At 34.9% G+C, this 21,633-nt stretch overlaps 1 protein-coding gene across 5 annotated transcripts in view; it reads right to left on the minus strand.

Moving 5' to 3' along the window:
* LOC144972821 (meiotic recombination protein DMC1/LIM15 homolog) overlaps positions 1 to 21,633 on the minus strand; it is a 36,478-nt gene that overhangs the window by 12,128 nt on the left and 2,717 nt on the right. For 2 of the 5 annotated variants that reach the window (XM_078914497.1, XM_078914499.1), the window contains exons 2-7: positions 14,714 to 14,758; positions 12,600 to 12,650; positions 7,376 to 7,474; positions 6,219 to 6,301; positions 5,196 to 5,290; positions 1,211 to 1,283 (exon numbers count right to left, since the gene is read on the minus strand). In XM_078914497.1, the coding sequence (XP_078770623.1) occupies positions 1,211 to 1,283; positions 5,196 to 5,290; positions 6,219 to 6,301; positions 7,376 to 7,474; positions 12,600 to 12,650; positions 14,714 to 14,758 (446 nt within the window). Of the gene's footprint in view, positions 1 to 1,210; positions 1,284 to 5,195; positions 5,291 to 6,218; positions 6,302 to 7,375; positions 7,475 to 12,599; positions 12,651 to 14,713; positions 14,759 to 20,673; positions 20,933 to 21,633 lie in introns of those variants that run through there. The other 3 variants (XM_078914496.1, XM_078914500.1, XM_078914498.1) reach the window with 3 other exon arrangements.

Genomic DNA, 21,633 nt, shown 5'->3' on the forward strand with positions numbered 1-21,633 from the left:
CGTCGTCTCTGTCGGGAAACAATTGCAATATCGCTTAACAGTCATGTCTCGTCTAACATGTTTTTATGTTGGCCAAAGACCCTTATAAAGTGATTTGAGCACCTTTATTGAATATAGCGGTATATATAGCGCAAGTAAATTTTTCTCTCTTTCTCTTTCTCTCTCTCTCTCTCTCTCTCTCTCTCTCTCTCTCTCTCGACATGTTAGATTATTATAGCTATTGCTACATATGATGCGAATATCTTGGACGGTTATTGATGCTATGAGTTTAGGTAAAATGCTCGCAACATCCACCAGTCGGAAATAACGTACCGTCATACAAAACTACGAGTAACCTTGAACGTTAAAAGTCTGATTGATATAATTTAGTGAGAACTAATTACCAAAATGACTGCCTTAATACAATAACAAAGAGTGGAATGATGTCAATTTCGTTCCTTCAACAGTCTAATTGATATAATTTAGTGAGAAGTAATCACTATTGTGGCAAGACGAAAGATAGAATAACAGACAGTAACTGGGATCGGTTCTGTCGGCCACATAGCCTCACTATTAATTAAAATTTATTTCTAATTTCACCAATTTTTGGAGTAAACACACAGTTCTTAGTATCAAACCTATTGTAAATTTGACGCTGATCACGAATCCGACGTGAAAACAGCGAAAATCCGAAAAAAATTGTCCACTTTTTTATACTGCCACGCCCCCGATCGCCGATCGCCTAAAAAAAATATCTCCCCGTATGTGGGCAAAAATCATCTGCGATAAACGCAGGGATGGGGTCAAAGCGATAGGTCATCCGTCCCGATACCAGCGGATGTCGGCGTCTATGGGGGGCTTAATGTTTCACATAAACATTATTCCAATACCAACCACCACTTAGAAGTTGAAAATTCGATAAGCACCCTTTCAGTTACAAAACTATTTGTAAACGAAAATGACATAAAATAAAAATTTCTTCTTGTCAACAATGCAGAGTATGCCCGGGCCCATTTTCTTTATGATTTATATATTTTTAATATTTTTAAATATTTTTAATATATTTCTCAATATTTTATTAAACATCATTTAAGTGGTTCTCAATTTTATTTGCCTTGCAGTCATGTGATTTGAGCTCAATTAGATTATCTGAATTTTCCATTTCTTATTTAATTCCTAACCAAGGGAATCTTAAAATATTTTCACTTATCATATTCATTTAAAAGGATACAATGTATTCTCAGTATCAATGAATACAACTTTTCCTCCTGTATACCCAGAAGCGTTTGGAATTTGTGATGTCACTAAGAGAGGGAGAAAGGGAAACTTCTTTAAGGAGTCAATCTTTAAACATCAAATCACAATTATAATGTAAATGTTTGACAAATGCTTTATAAGATTTCATGCATAATGCAGGACATACATGTTTGCCTAACATTATCCCTCGTGGCATGGAAAGACCAATACCGCAGTGCCAGATAGTTAATTGTTAATGTTTGGTTAAATGTACACTCAGCCCATTTCTTGCAGCTGATTTGCACATATTTCTGATAGTAGTTTGCAATACAAATCATACACTTTCAGATAGCTTAAAATTACATTTTTAAAAAGACAGTTAAACATTAAAAAATATAATTAATCATTCTATTTTATATGTTTTGAAGTTATGATTTTGCTGAATGCTGGACTGACACTTAAAGGAATGGTGAGATTGACAAAATGCAATCAAAGGAATGATGAGCAAACCAGTGCTTATATAGAAATGTGTCACATCAACAAGTAATCGTAATCCATTAAATATCCCCGTGGGTAATGAATAAAAAAGATCGAATTTTCAATCAAAACAGACCTTTGACCTTTTTATTTCATTTTAATGATGATGGAAAATTCCCTTCATGTAAAGCATGGTGATGATGTTACCATGCCAGTAAATTTGTAGTGGGTTTGCCCTTAACATACTAACCTCTCGTGCATTGTATTAAGTGTCTTTCCATCCATTTACCTGCTTCTCTCAAACTTAATTTAGTGTCATTGCATTTCAAGACTTAATATGAAAGAAAACATTTAATTGATTATATTATCTTATTGCAAAAGTGAAAAAGTATGGAGCATGTGAAAACTGGATATGCACTAAATGTGCATACTGATCAATATAATTTGGTTAAACTCGCTTTTTTATAGACATGTATATCTATTTTGATTCGTTCAAATCAGGCCTTTTCAGCCATCGTCAGGACTGTGTGTTACATGAGTAACACACAGTCCTGACGATGGCTGAAAAGGCCTGAAACATCGATGTAGACTGACTCCAACATTGTGGTAAATATTACAATAATAATTCGCTCCATTGCTACATGTCGAGCACTATCCGTACCATATTTGTATCAAACACGATTCAATATATATTTCATACTTCCTGTGATGTTTTGGTGTTGAGATTATTATGGTGGATTGAAGTTGCAGAGAAGGTGTTTTTTTGTGAGTCTGCATGCGGATGTAAATTCATTTCTTTTGCTCAGTGTGGCCATGTTTGGTTGAGTAATGATGTAAAATTTCTCTTCTAAGCACAGATTGCATATTTTGGAAGATATTGAGTATGATTGTGCTCTTGAGATAGTTTTCCATGTAATATTATGTTTTATGTTGTTTTCTTTTAGGTTCCAGATATATTCACTTAGTGTGGTACAGTGTCGTTTATGTATCTTGATTTGTGTAAATTATATCTGGTTTTAAAAGAGCATTCTGTGAGACTGATGTATGTCTCTTACTTTTGTGTGGCTGAGCGTGTAACTATGGCTTGGTAAACAATGTTAAGCAATTGCCGTTTAATGGGCATGTTGTCTGGGTTCTACAATTGCAGTTTTCTGAAATCTCAACACCAAAATATCACAGGAATTATGAAACAACACACAACCATAAACAACATTAACGATTACACACACTTCCCATAGATTGCCTTGCTAATTATCCTTTCTCCAATTCAACCTCCCCTGGTGTGTTATAGCCTCGGGTTTGCATCTCTATCACTGCATGGTCAAGATTCTCAATGACCAATCGTTCTTCGATCAAGAAACTTAATAACTCATGAGAACAAAAGTTTGAAATATGGTGATGATCAGACCTATGAAATCGTTTCTGGGCGGAGTTTAGCCATGAGTGAACATGGAAAACGAAAATGCGACTGCAGACATCAAAGGGTAGGCTTATATCATCAAGGGATGTCTACATGATTGACATGGCCATATAGGGAACTCAAAATCTACTCCACCAAAAATAATCTGAACACTAGAGGGTTAATCAAAATAATTGGACCTCATGGGCCATCAAGGAAATTCCATTCCTTTCTAATTGGCTATTCCAATAACTGTTTCGAATGCCAATTTTAAGAACTCTCATCTCCCTCAGAATCAAAGGTCACACAGTTCCAGTTCTCAAACCTCAAACTTTTAAAGAAAGTTTATCTCTCTCGGTTGAAGGTAATTTATAATTGGCTCAACCTGTTCTGAGTGGAATGAGATATTACTGTGAATTCAATGCTAATTTATTACTATTATTATCATTTGTGTATATTTTATGTGTGCTTTATTTCTACGGATGTTCGTAATTTGAAATTCTTGTATAAAACTATAGCTCTAAGTATATCATATTATCGTTAACATTTGTTTCTGAAACATGCTATTATTTTCATTTATATTGAATATGTATAAATGATGCCTATAATCTACTGTTAATCCCTGCCACACATCATAATTATAATTATGATTCTTAAATTATAAAGTATTAGGGACAAAACCTTGTTAAATTCTCATCATGTAAGATAGTTCAACTGTCCGTTGAAGTTTGACTAAAATATGTAATACTTATATTATCATGGAGTTATTGCTTCTCCTTGCCCTTGGTCGGCGAATATAAAAGCTATTATGATGAGTTGTTCAAAGATGAAACGGGGGTTATAGATAATATACAATTGGCTCTAAAACCATTTTGTTTCAATTCTATCTGAAGGTCCTATCCATGGAAGATGGTCCGAGCCACAGAGGAAACAGTCCAGGCCATACCAATGCAAAAGGCATCACTCCCTGTCTCAAGAAGAGTGTAAACTGGAATCAACCAAGCTTGGTTTGGAAGTCTTCAAGAACTGCAACTTGAGATCGATAGCCGGCTGGATTAAAGATAAGCCAAATGGGCTTATATCAATTTCAAATTACTAATCCATTGACATACATGATTAAAATTTGATAAATAAATAAATAAATAATAAATTAGATCCACTCAACTAGAGCCATTCTTCCTGTGATCAAATAAATACAGGATTAATAGTTAAAAGTGTAAAATAGACATCATCCATAATCTTCATTTTACCTCCCACTTATTCTCTCTTTCCTTTCCTGTAACAGTCTAATTAAACTTTTGTATAGAATTGTTATTATTGTATTGGGTGTTACTATTGTCTTGATTCGCTTGTTATTATTAGTTATTTAGAAGGACCTAAGGTTATTCTTAATCACCCATCGATTAAACCTGAGCTGTTTGTGGTGTAGGTTGAGTGGCATAGCTGGGAATGATAGCCCATACCGCACGAACCCAGACCATTAAGGTTATCATTTGGACTGGAATCCACATCAAGCACACCCCCCTCCCCCCACATACAATGTTACACATCAAATTAAAACTTAATTGAGATCTCTGTAATATTTATGGGTAAATGGAATACTACTGTGAATTGAAATGGTCTACCGAGGCATACAATTCACTTTGTATTATTGCATTGGCTCTTCTGATTGCCTAGATTTGACAACCGAATTATTTTTCTTGTTGTATTTTGCCTTTAACCTTGTTTGATTGGGCCAAGTAAGGTGATATACAATGCCTTTTACCGTATTATGGATGCATTTGTGGTTTTCCAGCAAACTGAAACATTTTCTACTGTGCCATAAGAGCAAGCAATGCGTTTCAACTCAACATCTTACCCCTTTAATGACGAGACTAAATATCATAATTTCTTTTATCATATACATATCCTGTTATATTGCAAACCTAAACGTCTTCATCAAGGTTGTTATGGTCTCTTTGTAAAAACAATGGAATTCAATGTCAGGTTGGAGCAAATCAAATCCTGCCTTTAAAAGTTGAAAGCAATATATGTTGAGACTACATGTTTTTAAACAAGTAAAAATAGAAACAACTAAAAAAGTTAATTATGGAGCAATAAATACCACATAGAGTATGAGACAATTGTGTCTTTCCTGTTCTGAACTCTCCAAAAGCTTCTGTAATTGCCATGCTCTCAATTCCACCTCCTAACAACTTGCTGAAATATATAAAAATAAAAGAAGACAAAAAATTGTCTTAGGAATAAAAAAAAAATAGTGTTAAGAAATATTGAGACTAGTCATAATTTTAAAGCAACTAAGTATTGTAATTTCTTAAATTTTGTTATATTGAAAACAGCGAAATACCCGTATTGAAACTAGACAATGAAACATCTTTAGGGCATTTTGATTGCTTGAGCAAGCCGGTGACTTGATGGAAAAATGTTATAGAAAATTAGGAACTTAAATTGACTGGAAACTCAGTTTTACCAAAGATGGAGTTCTTCAGCACTTTTCTTTGATTCTGATGTAGTGGGCAATCACACAACTTTAGTGTCAGCTAGCATCGTGCATCTTGTGTAATACATAAAATAATATGTAAAGAACCACTGCCCAAGGAGAGTTGAACAATTGTTTGCTGCCTGTTTCACGCTAAAAAAACAAACATGATAAACTGTAGCACCATAAACCTCATGACCCTAAATATATACCCACAGATAACATCTATGATATAAATTTCATGGCTGCACCGGATTTCTACTATGATGTGGTGTTCTCCACTCCTCAAAACACCACTTAATAAAGAAAAATGTCCAAAACAAAATTCTCAGAACGTGCATATTACTTTGCAACACCGTTAATCTGGAATTCTCTCTCGGTCTTGACCAGAAGCATGCATGCTATTGAGTGTTTAAAGTCTATTCTGAAGACATTTAACATTTAATTTTCTTTAAATTTTCATATCACCTATGTCTTGTAAGCGCCATTGAACACGTATAGTGGAGATTAGCGCTATATACATTTTAAAATTTATTATTCATAATTTCAATTAAGCGACTTCATCTATATCATTTGATCAGTATATACAATTGTCCTCTAAAATATTTGAAATATGGTTTTCACAATTAAAAAGACAAATTAACTCACTCAAGTTCATGACTACCAGTTGAAACTTTGAATACTTCTTTTCTTTTCTCAGCATATTCCAGTGCTGTAGAAAAAGCTGTTTCCTGGATTTAAAAAAGTATATAAGTATGAGCTCTTTAAAATAAAAATCTAAATTATGATGTCGTAACGTGAACAGATTATCAAAGAATCAGAAATCTATGATCTCATTTTCATGAATTATACTCCATTAATTTTTGTTGTTGCATTTTTACAAATTATTTCTCATTGTGCAATTACAAAATCAAATAGAGGGAAGATTGTGTACTTTACTAGTTAGGATCCTACCACAATGTATTTAATATTGTTGCAGACCTACCACAGGATATGAATAAAAACTGCTATCCTACCAAAATTATTGATTACAACTGGATTCATGGCAGACCATCTTTGAGATAGGGGGATCTCCTTCTAATTTTCTAGATGTTGTGGCTAGACAATCTAATGTATCATCATGAAAGCAGATTTTTAACTCAATTATAATTATAACAATAAAAGTATAAATACACAAGAGTGATGTAGTGTCGCTGCAAAACCCAGGAAGGACGGCAGGGAGAATCCTATTGGTTGTAGCTCCCTAATTATAACGGAATTGAAGATGGTTTATGATACCATTGCTTTTAATATTACACTATATACAAGAATACTTATCATTATCGATATCAAATATATTTTCAAACATGTTAAGTCTATGTTTCAAACAAATTTTCTAATGTTTCAGAACGAAAGCCAGTGAAATAAAAGTGGAATTCAAATGGGATATCACAGAAAGGAAAGTACAATGCGTTGAGGAAATATTAAACATATAAAAGTCAAATTCAAAGAAATCTCGAATGCTCCACAAGTTTCAAATGCCTCTAGTATGAGCAACAGTAAAGACATCTCAAGCAAATCAGTCATAAAATTATGATCTTAGACATAATTTTATCACTTGCTTTGCTGAGATTAGGGATACTCTTTGATTATAAAGCCACAACTCAGTCGATACCTATAAAGAAAGACATTTTACTTGCATTAATTTTTGTCATCCTAGTGATGGACAATGAAATTAAGTTTCTCCAAGGCGATAAATAACCACTTATCATTATCTTTATAATCACCATTTATTTCCTTTAACATAAATAAAATTCATTTCACACCCCACCAAGCTTTACAGATGCTTCTTTGATCTTCTCCATCTTTGCTTCTGAAATTCCTTTGATGGTACACATCTTTTTTCTTGTTGTCATCAAAACTCCCTGAGAAAAATAAATAAGTGTTTATCTATGTCCCTTAAAACATGAGTGGGTAAATGAGAAACAGAATAAGTGAAGCTCAATTTAAAATAAACACACACATAACAAACAATTACTGCAGAAAATTGAAAATGCATAAATCACCATTCAGTATCTGAAGCAAAATACAAAATGGGCATCTAACAATTGTGGCTGCTGTTTTAATGATAATGGAATAGTCATAAATGAAGACATAACAACTAAGGTCATAAAACAAAATCTTTTGTTATGTGAGAGGTATTACATTAAATAATTGACGTAAAAACGCAATGAATGTTTTTAAAAAAAATTGTTAGAGACATAATTACAATGTTATCAGTCATTAATATTAAACATCTGAAATTTCAAAAAGTTTTCTAGTGATTTAGTCACCTTTATAGTACAAGGGGACCAATAGCTCATATATTATAGCATAAGTCTCGCAAGCAAAGGGATAAGCATCAACTCTGAGTTCAATTAAGAAACCCACCTCTGCTGAGCAGTGATTGGGCAGATATGTGTAAATGTAAATCTTTTGGAAAGTACATTGCAATAGACTGCTTTATATCCCATCAATTGATGCTACCTGTATAATGATACAGAAACTAGAAAAAAACAACAAAACAACTCCATGGGGCGCATGGCTCTTAAAAACGTTTTTAAAAGTATAGATTAATATAAAATTCTTCACTGACATATCTTTGTCTTAATTATTGATAAGATATCACAACAATATTGAGGTTTTACGATTGAAAATGTACTAAAATGTTATGTTTATTGTTTCAGAAATCATGTAATTTCCTTCCAAATCGTATATGTGGTTTTCAGTTGGAATGATTTATACTTTTAAATTGATGATAAATATCATATAATATGAGAGTTTAATTCAACTGCATTGAGCTGACTTCTGAGGTATATAAACTGATTGAAAAAATAAATATAACAACAACAAAAAAACCCCAAAAATGTACGAAAGCTATAAAATTATATTGCTTAGATTTTCTTGCGCTGTTCAGTGGCAAGACAATTTAACATTGCACTAATGGTTTTGCTATAAAAATATATCCTCAAAGGAAACTATCGAAATACAACCATGCCAGAGAATACAAGTATGAATTCCCAAACCATACTGAAGTAGTAGGTATATAAACTTTAAAAGTCATCAAAACAAGAGCTCTTAGTCAAGGATTCTCAAATCACACAGTACAGCGGCGTACCTTTTAAAAAAAATAGGGTGATCCATGATTCAGTGATCAAACACCAGAGAAAATTATTGATAGCTGCAGCTATGTGGTCTAGTGGTATGACACTCGATTTCTGATCGGAAGGTCCTGGGTTCGAGCCTCGCGCTCGGCGCATAGTTGAGTCCTTGGAAAAGGCTCTTTACTCACATTCTCTCACCGTACTCAGGTGTAAAATGAGTACCTGGCCGTTAACAGCGTTGTCTTTGTCCGAAAAATTGTAATATCGCCGAACAGGCATCATGTCCCGTCCTACATGTTAAATGTTGCTGTTGACCAGGGACCCCTTGTAAAGCACTTTGAGCACATTTAGTGGATATTGCGCTATATAAAGCTCAATTTCTTTTTTTTTTTAGCTGACCTGGGGCTAATGCCATACAAATTTCAATTTAATAAAAAAAACTATTAACTTGGGACCAAGCCTCAGACATACTGACTACTGGTCAAATGTTGTGCCCCATTACACCACAAGAAGTTACCTAATAGTCAGGATGACTTAATACTTACAAAGACAACAGCGATTATTCAATAGGACAACTTAACCCTCTCGTGTTCAGATTATTTTTGGGGGAGTAGATAATGAGTTCCCTATATGGCCATGTCAATCATGTAGACATCCTTTGATGATATAAGCCTACTCTTTGATATCTGTAGTCGCCTTTTCGTTTTCTACGGTCACTCATGGCTAAACTCCGCCCAGAAACGATTTCATAGGTCCGTCCATCACCACATTTCAAACTTTTGTTCTCGTGAGTTCTTAAGTTTTTTGACCGAAGAACGATTGGCTACTGAGCATCTTGACCCTTCAACGATTGGTCGTTCTGACAGCTCACGTGTCAACAGCCGTCAACAATGAATTGAATCACCGTTGATGCAGTGGAAGACGGCCATGGAATAGTTGCGTCACATCGCCACGTTGTTGAATAAATTATCTAGGCATGGTCGATAGGTAAAAAAGCCAAATTATGTTCTAGTTACATTTGAAACAAACAAAGTATATCACTGATCTCGTCTCTTTGAGATATAAAGAATGATATAAAAATCAAGAAAATCGGCCGATAAATAAAAAAGTTGCTAAAAAAAGCTAAAATAAACAAAAGCAATTTTTAAAATCAAATTTATTCGTAAAACAGTTGGTTTTCAACCGATTTTTATGAAACAAAGACCAATGTACTTATTTTTTCAAGCTGATTTCAGCAATGTGACTTTCAAATTCCTCAGAATTATATTTTTTACTTTTAGATTTTAGCTTTTAGGCCTACTCAATAAGGTGTTATATTCCTTGCATAACAATAGCGTAATACATCGACGGGGAGAAGCGTCTTTGTTTCAGCCAGCTGGATAGATAGCATGTGATTGGTCAAAGACTTTGAGACGCTTGATTCACAATTCTACACGAACGGACCCCGGCGGTCTATCAAAGAGGTGTAACAAATTTATTTACCGACTATTTTTCTTGGTGCTAAAATTACAAAGTAATAATTTCGCATCAGAAAAAATAACTCTGAAGTTCCTATCTCTTTATTTCAATAAAATTGATACCTAGAATGACAAAATCGACCCACAAATAAGGGAGTTATAAATTATTCATAATATTTTTAAAAGTTTACAATAATTGTCTTCAAAGTCATTTTTCATCACCAAAGTCGTAATTTTTTACCGATTTTTACCAAACAAAGTGCAATGTCAATGATTTTCACCCGCAAATAAAATAGGATTTAAATCGCAATTTCTGAAACGTATTTTCTTTTCTGTCGGCAAATTTATAAAAATCAAAGCTGAAAACACCCTGCGGCAGTGACAGGGCCTGTCATTTCCTTCACAACGATTGGATTTTACTTACTGAGGCCAGTCTTGACTACCCCGCCCATGAATATTATGCCAGTGTCGGTTTTTGTCGGGTTGAATCTTAAAGAGTTAATGTTCATGTTCATCACATAGCATATGCTTTCCTATTTCGAAAAAAAATTAATTTACTTCACAAATAATGACCCACTGTAGCAAATACCTTTGCCAGGGTTGTCACATACCCCTGTACCAGAGCAGATTGATAGAGAAATAAGTCTCATTCAATGGCTATGGTTATCTGAAAAAATGGCTATGGTTATCTGAAAATGCTTATTTCTTCAAAAATTGCTATGCGAATGGTAAATACAGTGTAAGTCACTTAATTTGAACAGCACCGTTATGTGAAAATCATTCCCATTAAACAGCGTTCCAATTATCTGATTTTGTAAGTGGCCTCCATAACTGGACCAACCTATCAAGACTACACACACACATACATATATATATATTTTAAAAAAATAAATATGCCCTTTGCGCCACGATATCATAAGATATCGTCGCCTCGGCATTCCACGATGGAATATAGATAACTCATCAAACAAGATGTCTGATGTCAACAGGAATCACCCATGTTGTCCAAGTGAGCAAATTGGGGGTTAATAATCTTACTCAAGGAAAAAAACGGGGCTCGAACCCGGGTTAGCCGGATCACAGTGCAATGCCTTAACCACTCGGCCACTTCACCCCCCATATATAAATATAGTCCACTTCGGATAATCGCAACTTGGTTAATCGCAAAATTTCCCAAGAAACAGAATTAATTCTATATAAAATTCACTAATTAATTGCAACAAACTTCGGTTAATCGCAAAAAATTTTGACCTCAAAAAGTGTCAAATTCAAGAAATCAATGAAACAAAATCTCATTATTAAATTTCATCATGGGTGAAATCATGACAGGTTGAATAATCGAGAGTGGGCTGGGTTTAATGCAATAGTAGTGTGGCTCCACTATATTAGAGAGAAAAAAAGGGCGAGGCTTTGCAGTATGGGTTTGTGCCATCATCTGTGACCTCGTAAAAAATCCATCACCTCATTCAAGAAGACTCTTTAACAAATTTGCTTATATTATTGGAAACTATTGAGCAACATGATTATAAACATCTGGAATCAGCAAGAAAACAGATGACAGTTGATGCCTTCTTAGGAAAAGGAGTGATATCAAACGCAAAGGACAATGATGGAATTTATAACCATAAAAATTATTTAAAAAAAAACAAAAACAAAACAAAACAAAAGAAAAAAAAAACAAGAAAAAAGAAAAACAACATAAAACAAAACAAAATTTTTTTTTAAATTATTCATGAAGCAAGCATGGTCCCAAGCCTGTGTAAACGCAACAGGAATTTGTTGCAATTATGGACAGGAAACTCAACTTCAGTTAAGTAGCTTCGGTTAATTGCAACATTATTGCTGATCCCAAGGTGTTGCAATTATCTGGGGTGGACTGTATAAATATATATTAATTATTGTTTAATATTATGATAACTTTTACTTCAAGATTTATTTCAGAGATCCACTTGAGTCCAATCCACCCATTGGTTTTGTTTGGGTTTGCTGCCTAGTCTTTCCTCCTCCCAAAGGTACGTAAAACAGCAGGGGTAAAGGGTTACTTTTATTAGGTGTCCTTGACTCGCCTAGACGGGTCTATCATAAGGTTAAAGGGACAATTTCCAGAGGGTAGCAGCACCCATCTTCTTTCCCCAGTCCCCCTTCAAGTGCACAATTACAAAATTTCAAAATGCTTAAAAAGGCTCATTACACTGTCACATTTGGGGTATTTGTAAAATGGGCATTATAGTGCTTTGATGGTATAGCTAAAAAATTTATTATGAACTTATGAAAGTCTACACTCGTTTATACATTGGCAATAAGCACGACTAGTAAGACAGAGGAGGGCAGTATTGAAAGATTTCACTATGAGTGAATTTTAATCCAACTTTTTAGTATGTTGTTTTTCTTATTGGTTATCTGTACATTACGATATTGTAAAGAGCTCCCATAACTACACAATGGCATACCTTGATTGTGCAGATACCTGCTTGTTTCAATTTTTTAATATCTGCAACATTCTGGTTGATAAAAAAAGAAAAAAAGGAGAATCATAGAGTAAAGTGAATTCGACAATTAAATAAAAATTACTTAAAAGAAAAAAAAAAAAAAGAACTTATTTGTGACCCTACATCTCAAAACGATTTTATAAGTCGGCATGGATAGGTACCTGAAAAGTGAATTTAGAAAAAAGATTATGAAATGAAAGAAAGGAGCTTGATTTTGTTAATGCATGAAATAGTAGTTATTCTTCACCATGATTGAGAGAAAGATACCCAAAGTTTCATATTTGAGGCTATATATTCAATTTCCTGCACATTGTTCATCCCAATATAATACGGTTTTTGAGACGGTAGGTCACATTTCAGGAAAGTAATTCATTTTATTTCAGTTTCTCGTTCTCTCTCTCACATATATATATATATATATATATATATATATATATATATATATATATATATATATATATATATATATATATATATATATATATATATATATATATATATATTCTTAGTTAAGCCCACATGGAGCATAGACCGTCAAATGTCATCCTTCATCTCACTCTGCTATGGGCCGTCTGCTTCATTTCACTCAAGCCCGTTCCAACCTACTTCAGCTCTTCTGTTGTTGACCTCCTCAGTGTGCTTCTGGGCCTTCCCGGTCTCCTCTTTCCTTGAGGATTCCATGTAAAGGCCTGCCAGTTGATATCATTCGAAGGCTTTCTTAATCTCCTACACTGGATTACCACACTGCAGTCTCTTATGACAAAGGTGGCAGCTTCTCAGACTGGCCCAGATCTGTTTTCGGTTCCCCTAAGTTTATTTGATATTTATATTTAATGAAACACTGACACATGTCAATTTTGATGCATAATATAAAGTATTTAATTTAAGTGCAAAATATATTTTTAAAACAATTCTTATGCCGATGAAAAGCCTTAAAGGGCTTACTGATTTTAAATCAGATTTTTAAAAGAAAATATACATCAAAATTATATATATATATATATATATATATATATATATATAATATATATATATATATATATATATATATATATATATATATATATATAAGAGAGAGAGAGAGAGAGAGAGAGAGAGAGAGAGAGAGAGAAGAGAAGAGAGAGAGAGAGAGAGAGAGAGAGAGAGAGAGAAATATATATATATATATATATATATATTATATATATATATATATATATATATATATATATATATATATATATATTTATTTAGTTATTTATTTATTTATTTTTTTTTTTTTTGGTTCAAATTATTATTTTTATATTTTGTTGTCACTGTTACTAGTTGTTGTTATGTATAAAAGATGTATATATAATATGTATTTTTACTGACAACGAATAATGTATCATTCATTTATTCATTTGATAGAATTTCATCAGGCTTTGTTGCTTTTCCATTTTTTAGACATGTGATGATGGATTTACCTATCTCAGCTTTGGACAGTGGTTCGCAGTTTATTGAGAGCTCTTCATCGGCTGAGGGAATGGTTGGTATTGAATCGGGTGGGGGGGGGGGGGGGTAATTTAGCAATTTCTTGAAGTGCTCTGCCCACCTGTTGAGCTGGTCATGAGTTGTTGCGAGTAGATTGCCCTGTTTGTCATTTACTGGCTTGTTGGTCTGTATAAATTTGCCTGCTAGTTTTTTTGGTTATCATATAAAGATCTTTCATATTTCCCTGATTTGCAGTATTGTGTAACTGTCATTATTGTCAAAATTTGAAGAAAAATGTGACTGAACTCTTTGAAAAGGGATTAAGTCTAACCTAATAAATAAAGTTAAATAATTGTAGTTTAACATGATATCAAATGTATGGTTCCCTTTTGTTTGCAAAAGTAGAAGAAAACTGAAAATAAATTGGAAATTTGAACATACACAATACTTATCTTGCGGTTTATCACAGGTTTCTTCAATTTAGATTTGTAAACTAAATATTTCTTTAAGGAGATGAATCACAAATTTGTTGTGCTTTTTTATAAAGAAAAAGAGACATCCATGTTAGTTTTGCATGATTTAAAGAAATAAATATTTGTAGACTTATATGAAAATGAACATACCACTCCATGGTTCTGTAACATATCAATATCTTGGAAAAATGAAAGCTGTTGAAGAAAAAATAAAATAATAAAATTTATATGAATCAATCAAAGACTACTAGAGTTGTACTGTCTAATAGGCTTTGGAATCAATATATAATGAGAATTATCTAAAAAAAATTTAAACACTGATTAAGTGACCCTATAATCCCGATTCCCCTGTGTGGTGTCCGGGATCCCTCAACGGAGAGGGTGAAAGAATAGCTCAATGCTACACCAGCGGGTCGTAAAAGGCTTTGCCAAACAAGCAGCTTCAAATTGTGTCATGGAACGTTCGCACCATGTATGAAGCAGGAAAAAACTCTCAAGTTGTGACAGAGATGAGAAGATACACGCTGCATATTTTTGGAGTAAGCGAACCCACTGGATACAATCCGGACAGAAACACCTCAATTCTGGGAAGAAGATTTTATATTCAGGGAGAGGGGACAGGATTCATACTCAGTGAGTAGGAATAATTCTAAACAAGTTTGCCCAGAAGTCACTGCGAGGATGGGATCAACAAGGAGAAAAAATAATCATGGTGTCCTTTATAACATGGAGTAAGAATATCAACATTAACATTGTACAGATATATGCCCCAACAAATGACGCAACAGGTGAGGAAAAAGATACATTTTATAGTCTGCTTCAACAAGTCAATGAAAAGTTGCCAAGGAAGGACATAAACATAACAATGGGAGATGCCGATGCTAAAGTGGGACAGGATAATGTAGGTTAGGAAGGTATCATGGGCTGTCATGGCACGGGAGAGATGAACGACAATGGTGGGAGATTTGCAAATTTTTGTGCATTCAAGTTTGGTGATTGGAGGATCAGTGTTTCCCCATAAAAGGATGCATAAGGCAACTCGGATCTCACCAAATGGTGTGAAAGAGAATCAGATCGATCATTTTTGTATCTCCCGAAGATTCAGACGTTTATTAGAGGATGTGATAGTACAGAAAGGGGCAGATGTTGGATCAGACCACCACCTCCTTTTGGCAAAGCTTAAGCTTTGACTCAGAAAACATTGGACCAGATCACACACAAGAAGAAAATTCCAGGTAAATGCACTAGATGGGGAAAAGAATGAGGAGTTCAAACTGCAATTGAGTAATAGATTCCAACCTCTAGCTGATCTCGAAGAGGACATAGATGTAGAGCCACATTGGGCAAAAATAAAGGTAGTCTACATAATAACTTGTCACGAGGTATTGGGTGTAAAGAAATCAGAACATAAAGAATGGAAAAGTCCAATCACCTTGGACCTGATTGAAAAGAGGAGAACAAGGAAGGAACAAGTGAATGCAAGACGAACAAGGGCTTCAAGACTGAATGTACAAGAGCAGTATCGAGCCACAGCTAAGGAAGTCAAAAAATCTGTGAAGAAAGACAAGGAAGATTCATGAACAGACTTGCAGAGAAAGCAGAAGCAGCAGCGACAGGAGGACACATGAGGACCCTTTATCAAACTACCAAGACACTTGCTGGAAAATATGGGAAGCCAGAGGTATCAGTCAAAGACAAAGATGGGAAAACTATTTTTGGAAAAGAGGCTCAATCTAAGCAAGAGAGGGAAAATTTCAACTGCCTTCTGAACAGACCACCACCAGACAACCTGACAGAAATTTTGCCTGCAAGGAATGAGCTACCAATTACCTGTGATCCACCATCAATAGCAGAGATTGTGGGTGTCATTAACAAGACGAAAAGGGGGAAAGCTGCTGGACCAGATCAGATTCCACTGGAGGCTCTAAAAGTTGATGCTGAAAGAAATGCTGAGGCCCCTCACTCACTATTTGAGAGAATCTGGAATGATAGGATATTCCCAACATATTGGAAGGAAGGACATCTTGTCAAGCTTCCAGAGAAAGGGGACCTCAGTAATTGTAATAATTATCGAGGAATCACTCTTCTCTCTATCCCAGGAAATGTTTTCAATCGTATTATTCTAGAATGAATTAAGAATGCAACAGATGCTAAACTGCAGGATGAACAGGCAGGTTTTCGAAAAAAACATTCAACCACCGACCAGATTTGCCTCTCTGCGAGTCATAGTGGAACAGTCTATAGAATGGAACTCCCTCTTATTGTCAACTTTCTTGATTACGAGATGGCTTTCGACAGTATTGATAGAGCAACATTGTGGAAAATTCTGGAACATTATGGACTCCCTGAGAAGTTAGTTAACCTCATTAAGGAAATGTATGAAGGATCAAGTTGCAGGTTGTACATGAAGATCAGCCTACTGACAGCTTTGAAATTAAGACCGATGTCAAGCAGGGATGCTTGCTCTCACCATTCCTGTTCATCCTTGCCATTGATTGGCTAATGAAGGAAACCTCCAAAGGGCAAAGAAATGGGATACAGTGGACCCCCTGGACACAGTTGGATGATCTGGCTCTTCTGTCCCACAACCAGGACCAGATGCAAGCAAAAACCACAATTATAAACAGCCTCTCGGAATCAATTGGTTCAAGAATTCACCCTGCAAAGTCAAAGGTCTGAAGGATAGGGGTACGCATCAAAGGGAGCAGATCAAAGAAAAAGATCAGGAACTTGAAGATATAGACACTTTCTGCTATCTCGGGAGTATAATTGACAAGGATGGAGGCACGGAAGAAGAGGTGAAAGCATGGATAAGAAAGGCACAGGCTGCATTCACATCTTTGAACAGAGTTTGGAGAACTAAAGATATCTCCCTTCGACTAAATCTAAGACTTTTCAACTCAAACGTGAAGTCTGTCCTACTGTATGGATGTGAAACTTGGAATGCATCATAGGTTGTAAAAGGAGGATACGGATTTTCATAAACAGATGCATGTGTAAGCTACTCATAATAAAATGGATTGATAGAATTACAAACGAAGAAGTATGGAAAAGAACACAGCAGAAATCAGTAGGAGAGGAAATAGGAAGAAGACGATGGAGGTGGATTGGACACACTCTTAGAAAGAATGACTCCATTTTAACAAAGAAAGTATTGGACTGAAACCCTCAGGGCAGAGGATCAAGGTCACGGTGCACATGGAGAAGAATTAAAGAAGCTGATATACAGAGAAGTGATAAGACATGGAACGAGATAAAAAAGTTAGCTCAAGATAGAGAAGGATGAAAACTGTTTGTCTGTGGCCTATACCCTGACCCAGGGTGAAAAAGGCAATGATGATGATAATCCCAATGAAGTTTATTAAGTGAATATATTATCCACATCTTTAGCAATCTCCTCAATTGTCTCTCTTATGCAGTTATGATTTAAAAAATGAAAAATAAATGACCAGAACACGAAGAGAAATCAAAAAAAATAAATCTTAGGAATCATGACTGCATCAGTTTTCTAAGAGGCATGTGCTAACAAGAGTAATGTGGGTGATGTGGGCGGCAGATGTTTTATGCAACTGCAATATTATAAATCAACACCTAGAAAAGTCAATGATCCAAAGTGTATTGCATGCGAACAATGATGATTGCCAGGGAACAGAGCTGATGCTATCCTTTGCATATGAGGCTAATTGATAAAATACATTTTTCAGAACACTTGGTATTCTAATTGCTGATTCCTTTTTTAAAAAATTTGTTTGTCTTATAACTTAATAGGACAGAGTCTAGCTGTGAGCTGCATGTCTTACAGCTCAGATATTGCCTTTTTTGTTCATCCCCTCTGTTAGGTATATGTGATCAATCATCATTCTTATTACATATAAAATCTCATATGTAAAGGACCATCAAAATGGGACAAAATATGACACATTGACTGACTTAAGAGGAAGATTGGTTAAGTTCTTGACAGAGTCAAATAGATCAGGAAGGACTGCAGCACTGCAGCTGCCCTAAACTCAAAACTCTTACTTTAATCTGATTCTCAAATATCTTTCTTCACGAGAGAATTGCGTCAAAAGAACGTTTTCTCATTCAGTTTTCCCAGTCTCATCCTTCTTGATGAGCTTATTGTCACTGCAATAATCCAATAGACACCTGTCATTTGATATGGATGTCATTAGGCATACAAAGGCTATTATTTTCAGTTAATAATGTTCAGGTAAGTGTAAGTCTTTGATGGGCGATTTTGGTGCCCTGGTGTATCAGACAGCGTCACAAAAAGTGCAAAATGGCTATCATAGGATTTGAACCATGTTACTCTAGTCAGTACCCACAACACTGGGTCGTGGATGGCTTAAACATGCATGCACGTGAAAACACATTAACTAACACAGCTAACGCCAGTAGAGAGCAATGGCAGCTTTTGTTTCCGTTCAATATATGAGCAAAAGCAAAAGAATTTTATCAAAAATGTGAAAGTGAATGTCTAGTTTATTTTGAGATTTCAGTGTTCACCTCAGATAGTGTTCGAGACTTCAGTGTTGCTAATACTATAAAAATATAGGGATTAAAACAGGGAATTAAGATGTATTTGAGATTTCCGTAATTTTGAGATTTGCATGTTCAAGATTTCTGTGCTGCACTGCAGTGCCTTTTCTTTATGAGTTGTGAGAGGAGTGTTCTACAAATTAAGCCATTATTACCTATAGCCAAATTTATCTCTTCATATTTTCTAACACTATATAAAACTTGCTCTTTGCTTTCGTCAATGCTTCAAAATTTTTTGACTGGATGATTATTTTTAGGTCTCCTGCTAAAAATTTGACACTAACCCTTCAACAAGACTGCTTGTTTTTTATGTTTTTTTAAAAATCACATAATCAACCTAACAATGCTACTCAGGCTTAAAAAACGAAATCAGAGTCATATAGATATTGTTTGAACTACTGTCTTGGTGAAAACAATAATATTTGATCTTCAGGAATATCAACTCGAATCCCGGCTGTGAAGGTTAATTTGAATTGATTTATTATAATTGCGAAGTGTTTAAACTGTAAGGCATACTTTATCGTTAAGAACACAATTCTTTTCAGTGAGCAGAACTGCATCAGTTTGTGGATTTAACTTTGGCTTGGATGCACTATGTAAAACAAGCTAGAAATCCTCATCACTCATTGTAATTCAGAAAGTCCATTGTTATTAAATTGTAAGTGTGAAAGATACTGAATGCTGCCAAGTTAGTTAACCAGCTTTTACTTTTAGTGTGCAATTAATTATAACCACAGATGTTAAAGTCTTGGTCTTTTTTGCTTGTTTAGTGTGTTGCGATAGATGCAAAGAAATCAGGTCGTGATTGAGTGAATGAGGATAGATTGGTTAATACATTCATAAAGGATTGACTTTTCTGTGGAACTTGACTTTGAGTAAGAAAATAAAGAATAATGGATGAAAATATGGATTAGACGTCTACTTTAAATTTAAAAAGACACGACAGATCGACCAAAAAGGTATGATTGTCTTATTATTTATCTGTTCTCCTAGCTATATGTGATTTGCCTTAAACTTCCAAGCATTAACGTCGTAATGTTTTAATTCATTGAGAATACTTTGCTTGCTTTGAGAGCTTTCCCATTACAACTCTACACAATAACTTGAGGTACTGGGCATTCAAATGCAACTTTTTAAATGGTCAAAATATCTTCTCCTCCTCCTCCCCCCCCCCCCGTCATCTCCAGAACCGATAAACATTGACTTGATTGACTTTGACTTTGATAATCTTACTAGAGAGGTGCGCCGGTGGAACCCACATTTAGCTCCTTGAAAGTTCCTAATCATTCGTTTAGACAGAAAAAAAAAAAGCTTAACGCCTACCGTCAAAAGCAGTTTAGATTTGAAGATACATTTGCTTTCTATAAAAAAAAAAAACATTCGGTACTAGACAATCATTGGTGAATTTCAAAAGTTATGTTTGAAATTATCTAGACGGCTATTTCGTAAATTTTTCATGATTCATTCCTCGCGAAATCGTCGGGGTCAAGCCATCATCCCATGTCGCCACCAAAAGACAGGTTACGTGCCGCCACGGGTTTAGGGTATTGTGAGTTTAATAATTTACCCACCTCAGAGTCATCTTCAACTTCTGACTCTTGATTCGCAACAACTTGATCTCCCATAATTGGGTACTGGAAAGTTAATAACCTGATAAGAAAAATAACTTGCAGAATAGATCACAAAGTTAAATTAAGAATCTCCAGAAAGTTTATCGTCTGCTGGAACGGGTATCGATATTAACTTCCGTTTCCGTCAATATCGATGCTGAATTTCAGAGGTCTGTGTGGCCGATGGGCGGCGGTGAGGCCATTGCTGAAAAAAAAAAAGGGAACTGTGTTTTCCGTCCACCAGTGGACTGAATAAAAAATAAGGGAAATGGTTCAAAAATGTAAATTCCAATAGCGGACCATCTGTATACTTTGTTTGAGATCACCCAAAAGTCTCATCCAGACACAAGCATAGGATACAACTAAAACAGATAGACTCAAATGATTACAAATAATTCTATAACAAAACATTTAAAAAATAAATAAATAAAAATAAAATACAATACTACATAACAAAGAGTCTCCGGCCAGGGCCATGACAAAACCAAGTAGTTTTATTCCAATACAAGAGCAAGTCGGAAAACGTATAGGGGGATGGTATGGGAGAAACAGCAAGTGATCTCCTTGTCCGTGATTGGGGGGGGGGGGGGGGGGTCATTTCTCCCTAGGGACAAGTTCGCCATTTAAAAGGCCTACGTAGAGAGCATAGTCTGAAACAATTTGGCTGACATATCATACATTCAAATGGTTGCAAATGCAAATTATTATAAAACCTAACATATGTAGAGAGCAATAAATGCACCGTTTCGTTCAAGATCCCAGGCTTAGACTAAACCAAATGGTCCTGATGAAGAACAGGACAGAAAGAGGTGGCAGTAAATGACATGGAATGGTATAGTATAGAGGAACAAAGATATAGTTAATCAGGATGTTGACCCATGAAGAGTCCACCAAGAGGGGGTGTGATTATGACGAGTTGCG

The sequence above is a fragment of the Berghia stephanieae genome, chromosome 5, assembly GCF_034508935.2.
Source record: "Berghia stephanieae isolate SIO BIC M18660-M18661 chromosome 5, UCSD_Bste_1.3, whole genome shotgun sequence".
In the NCBI taxonomy this organism is placed as follows: Eukaryota; Metazoa; Mollusca; class Gastropoda; order Nudibranchia; family Aeolidiidae; genus Berghia; species Berghia stephanieae.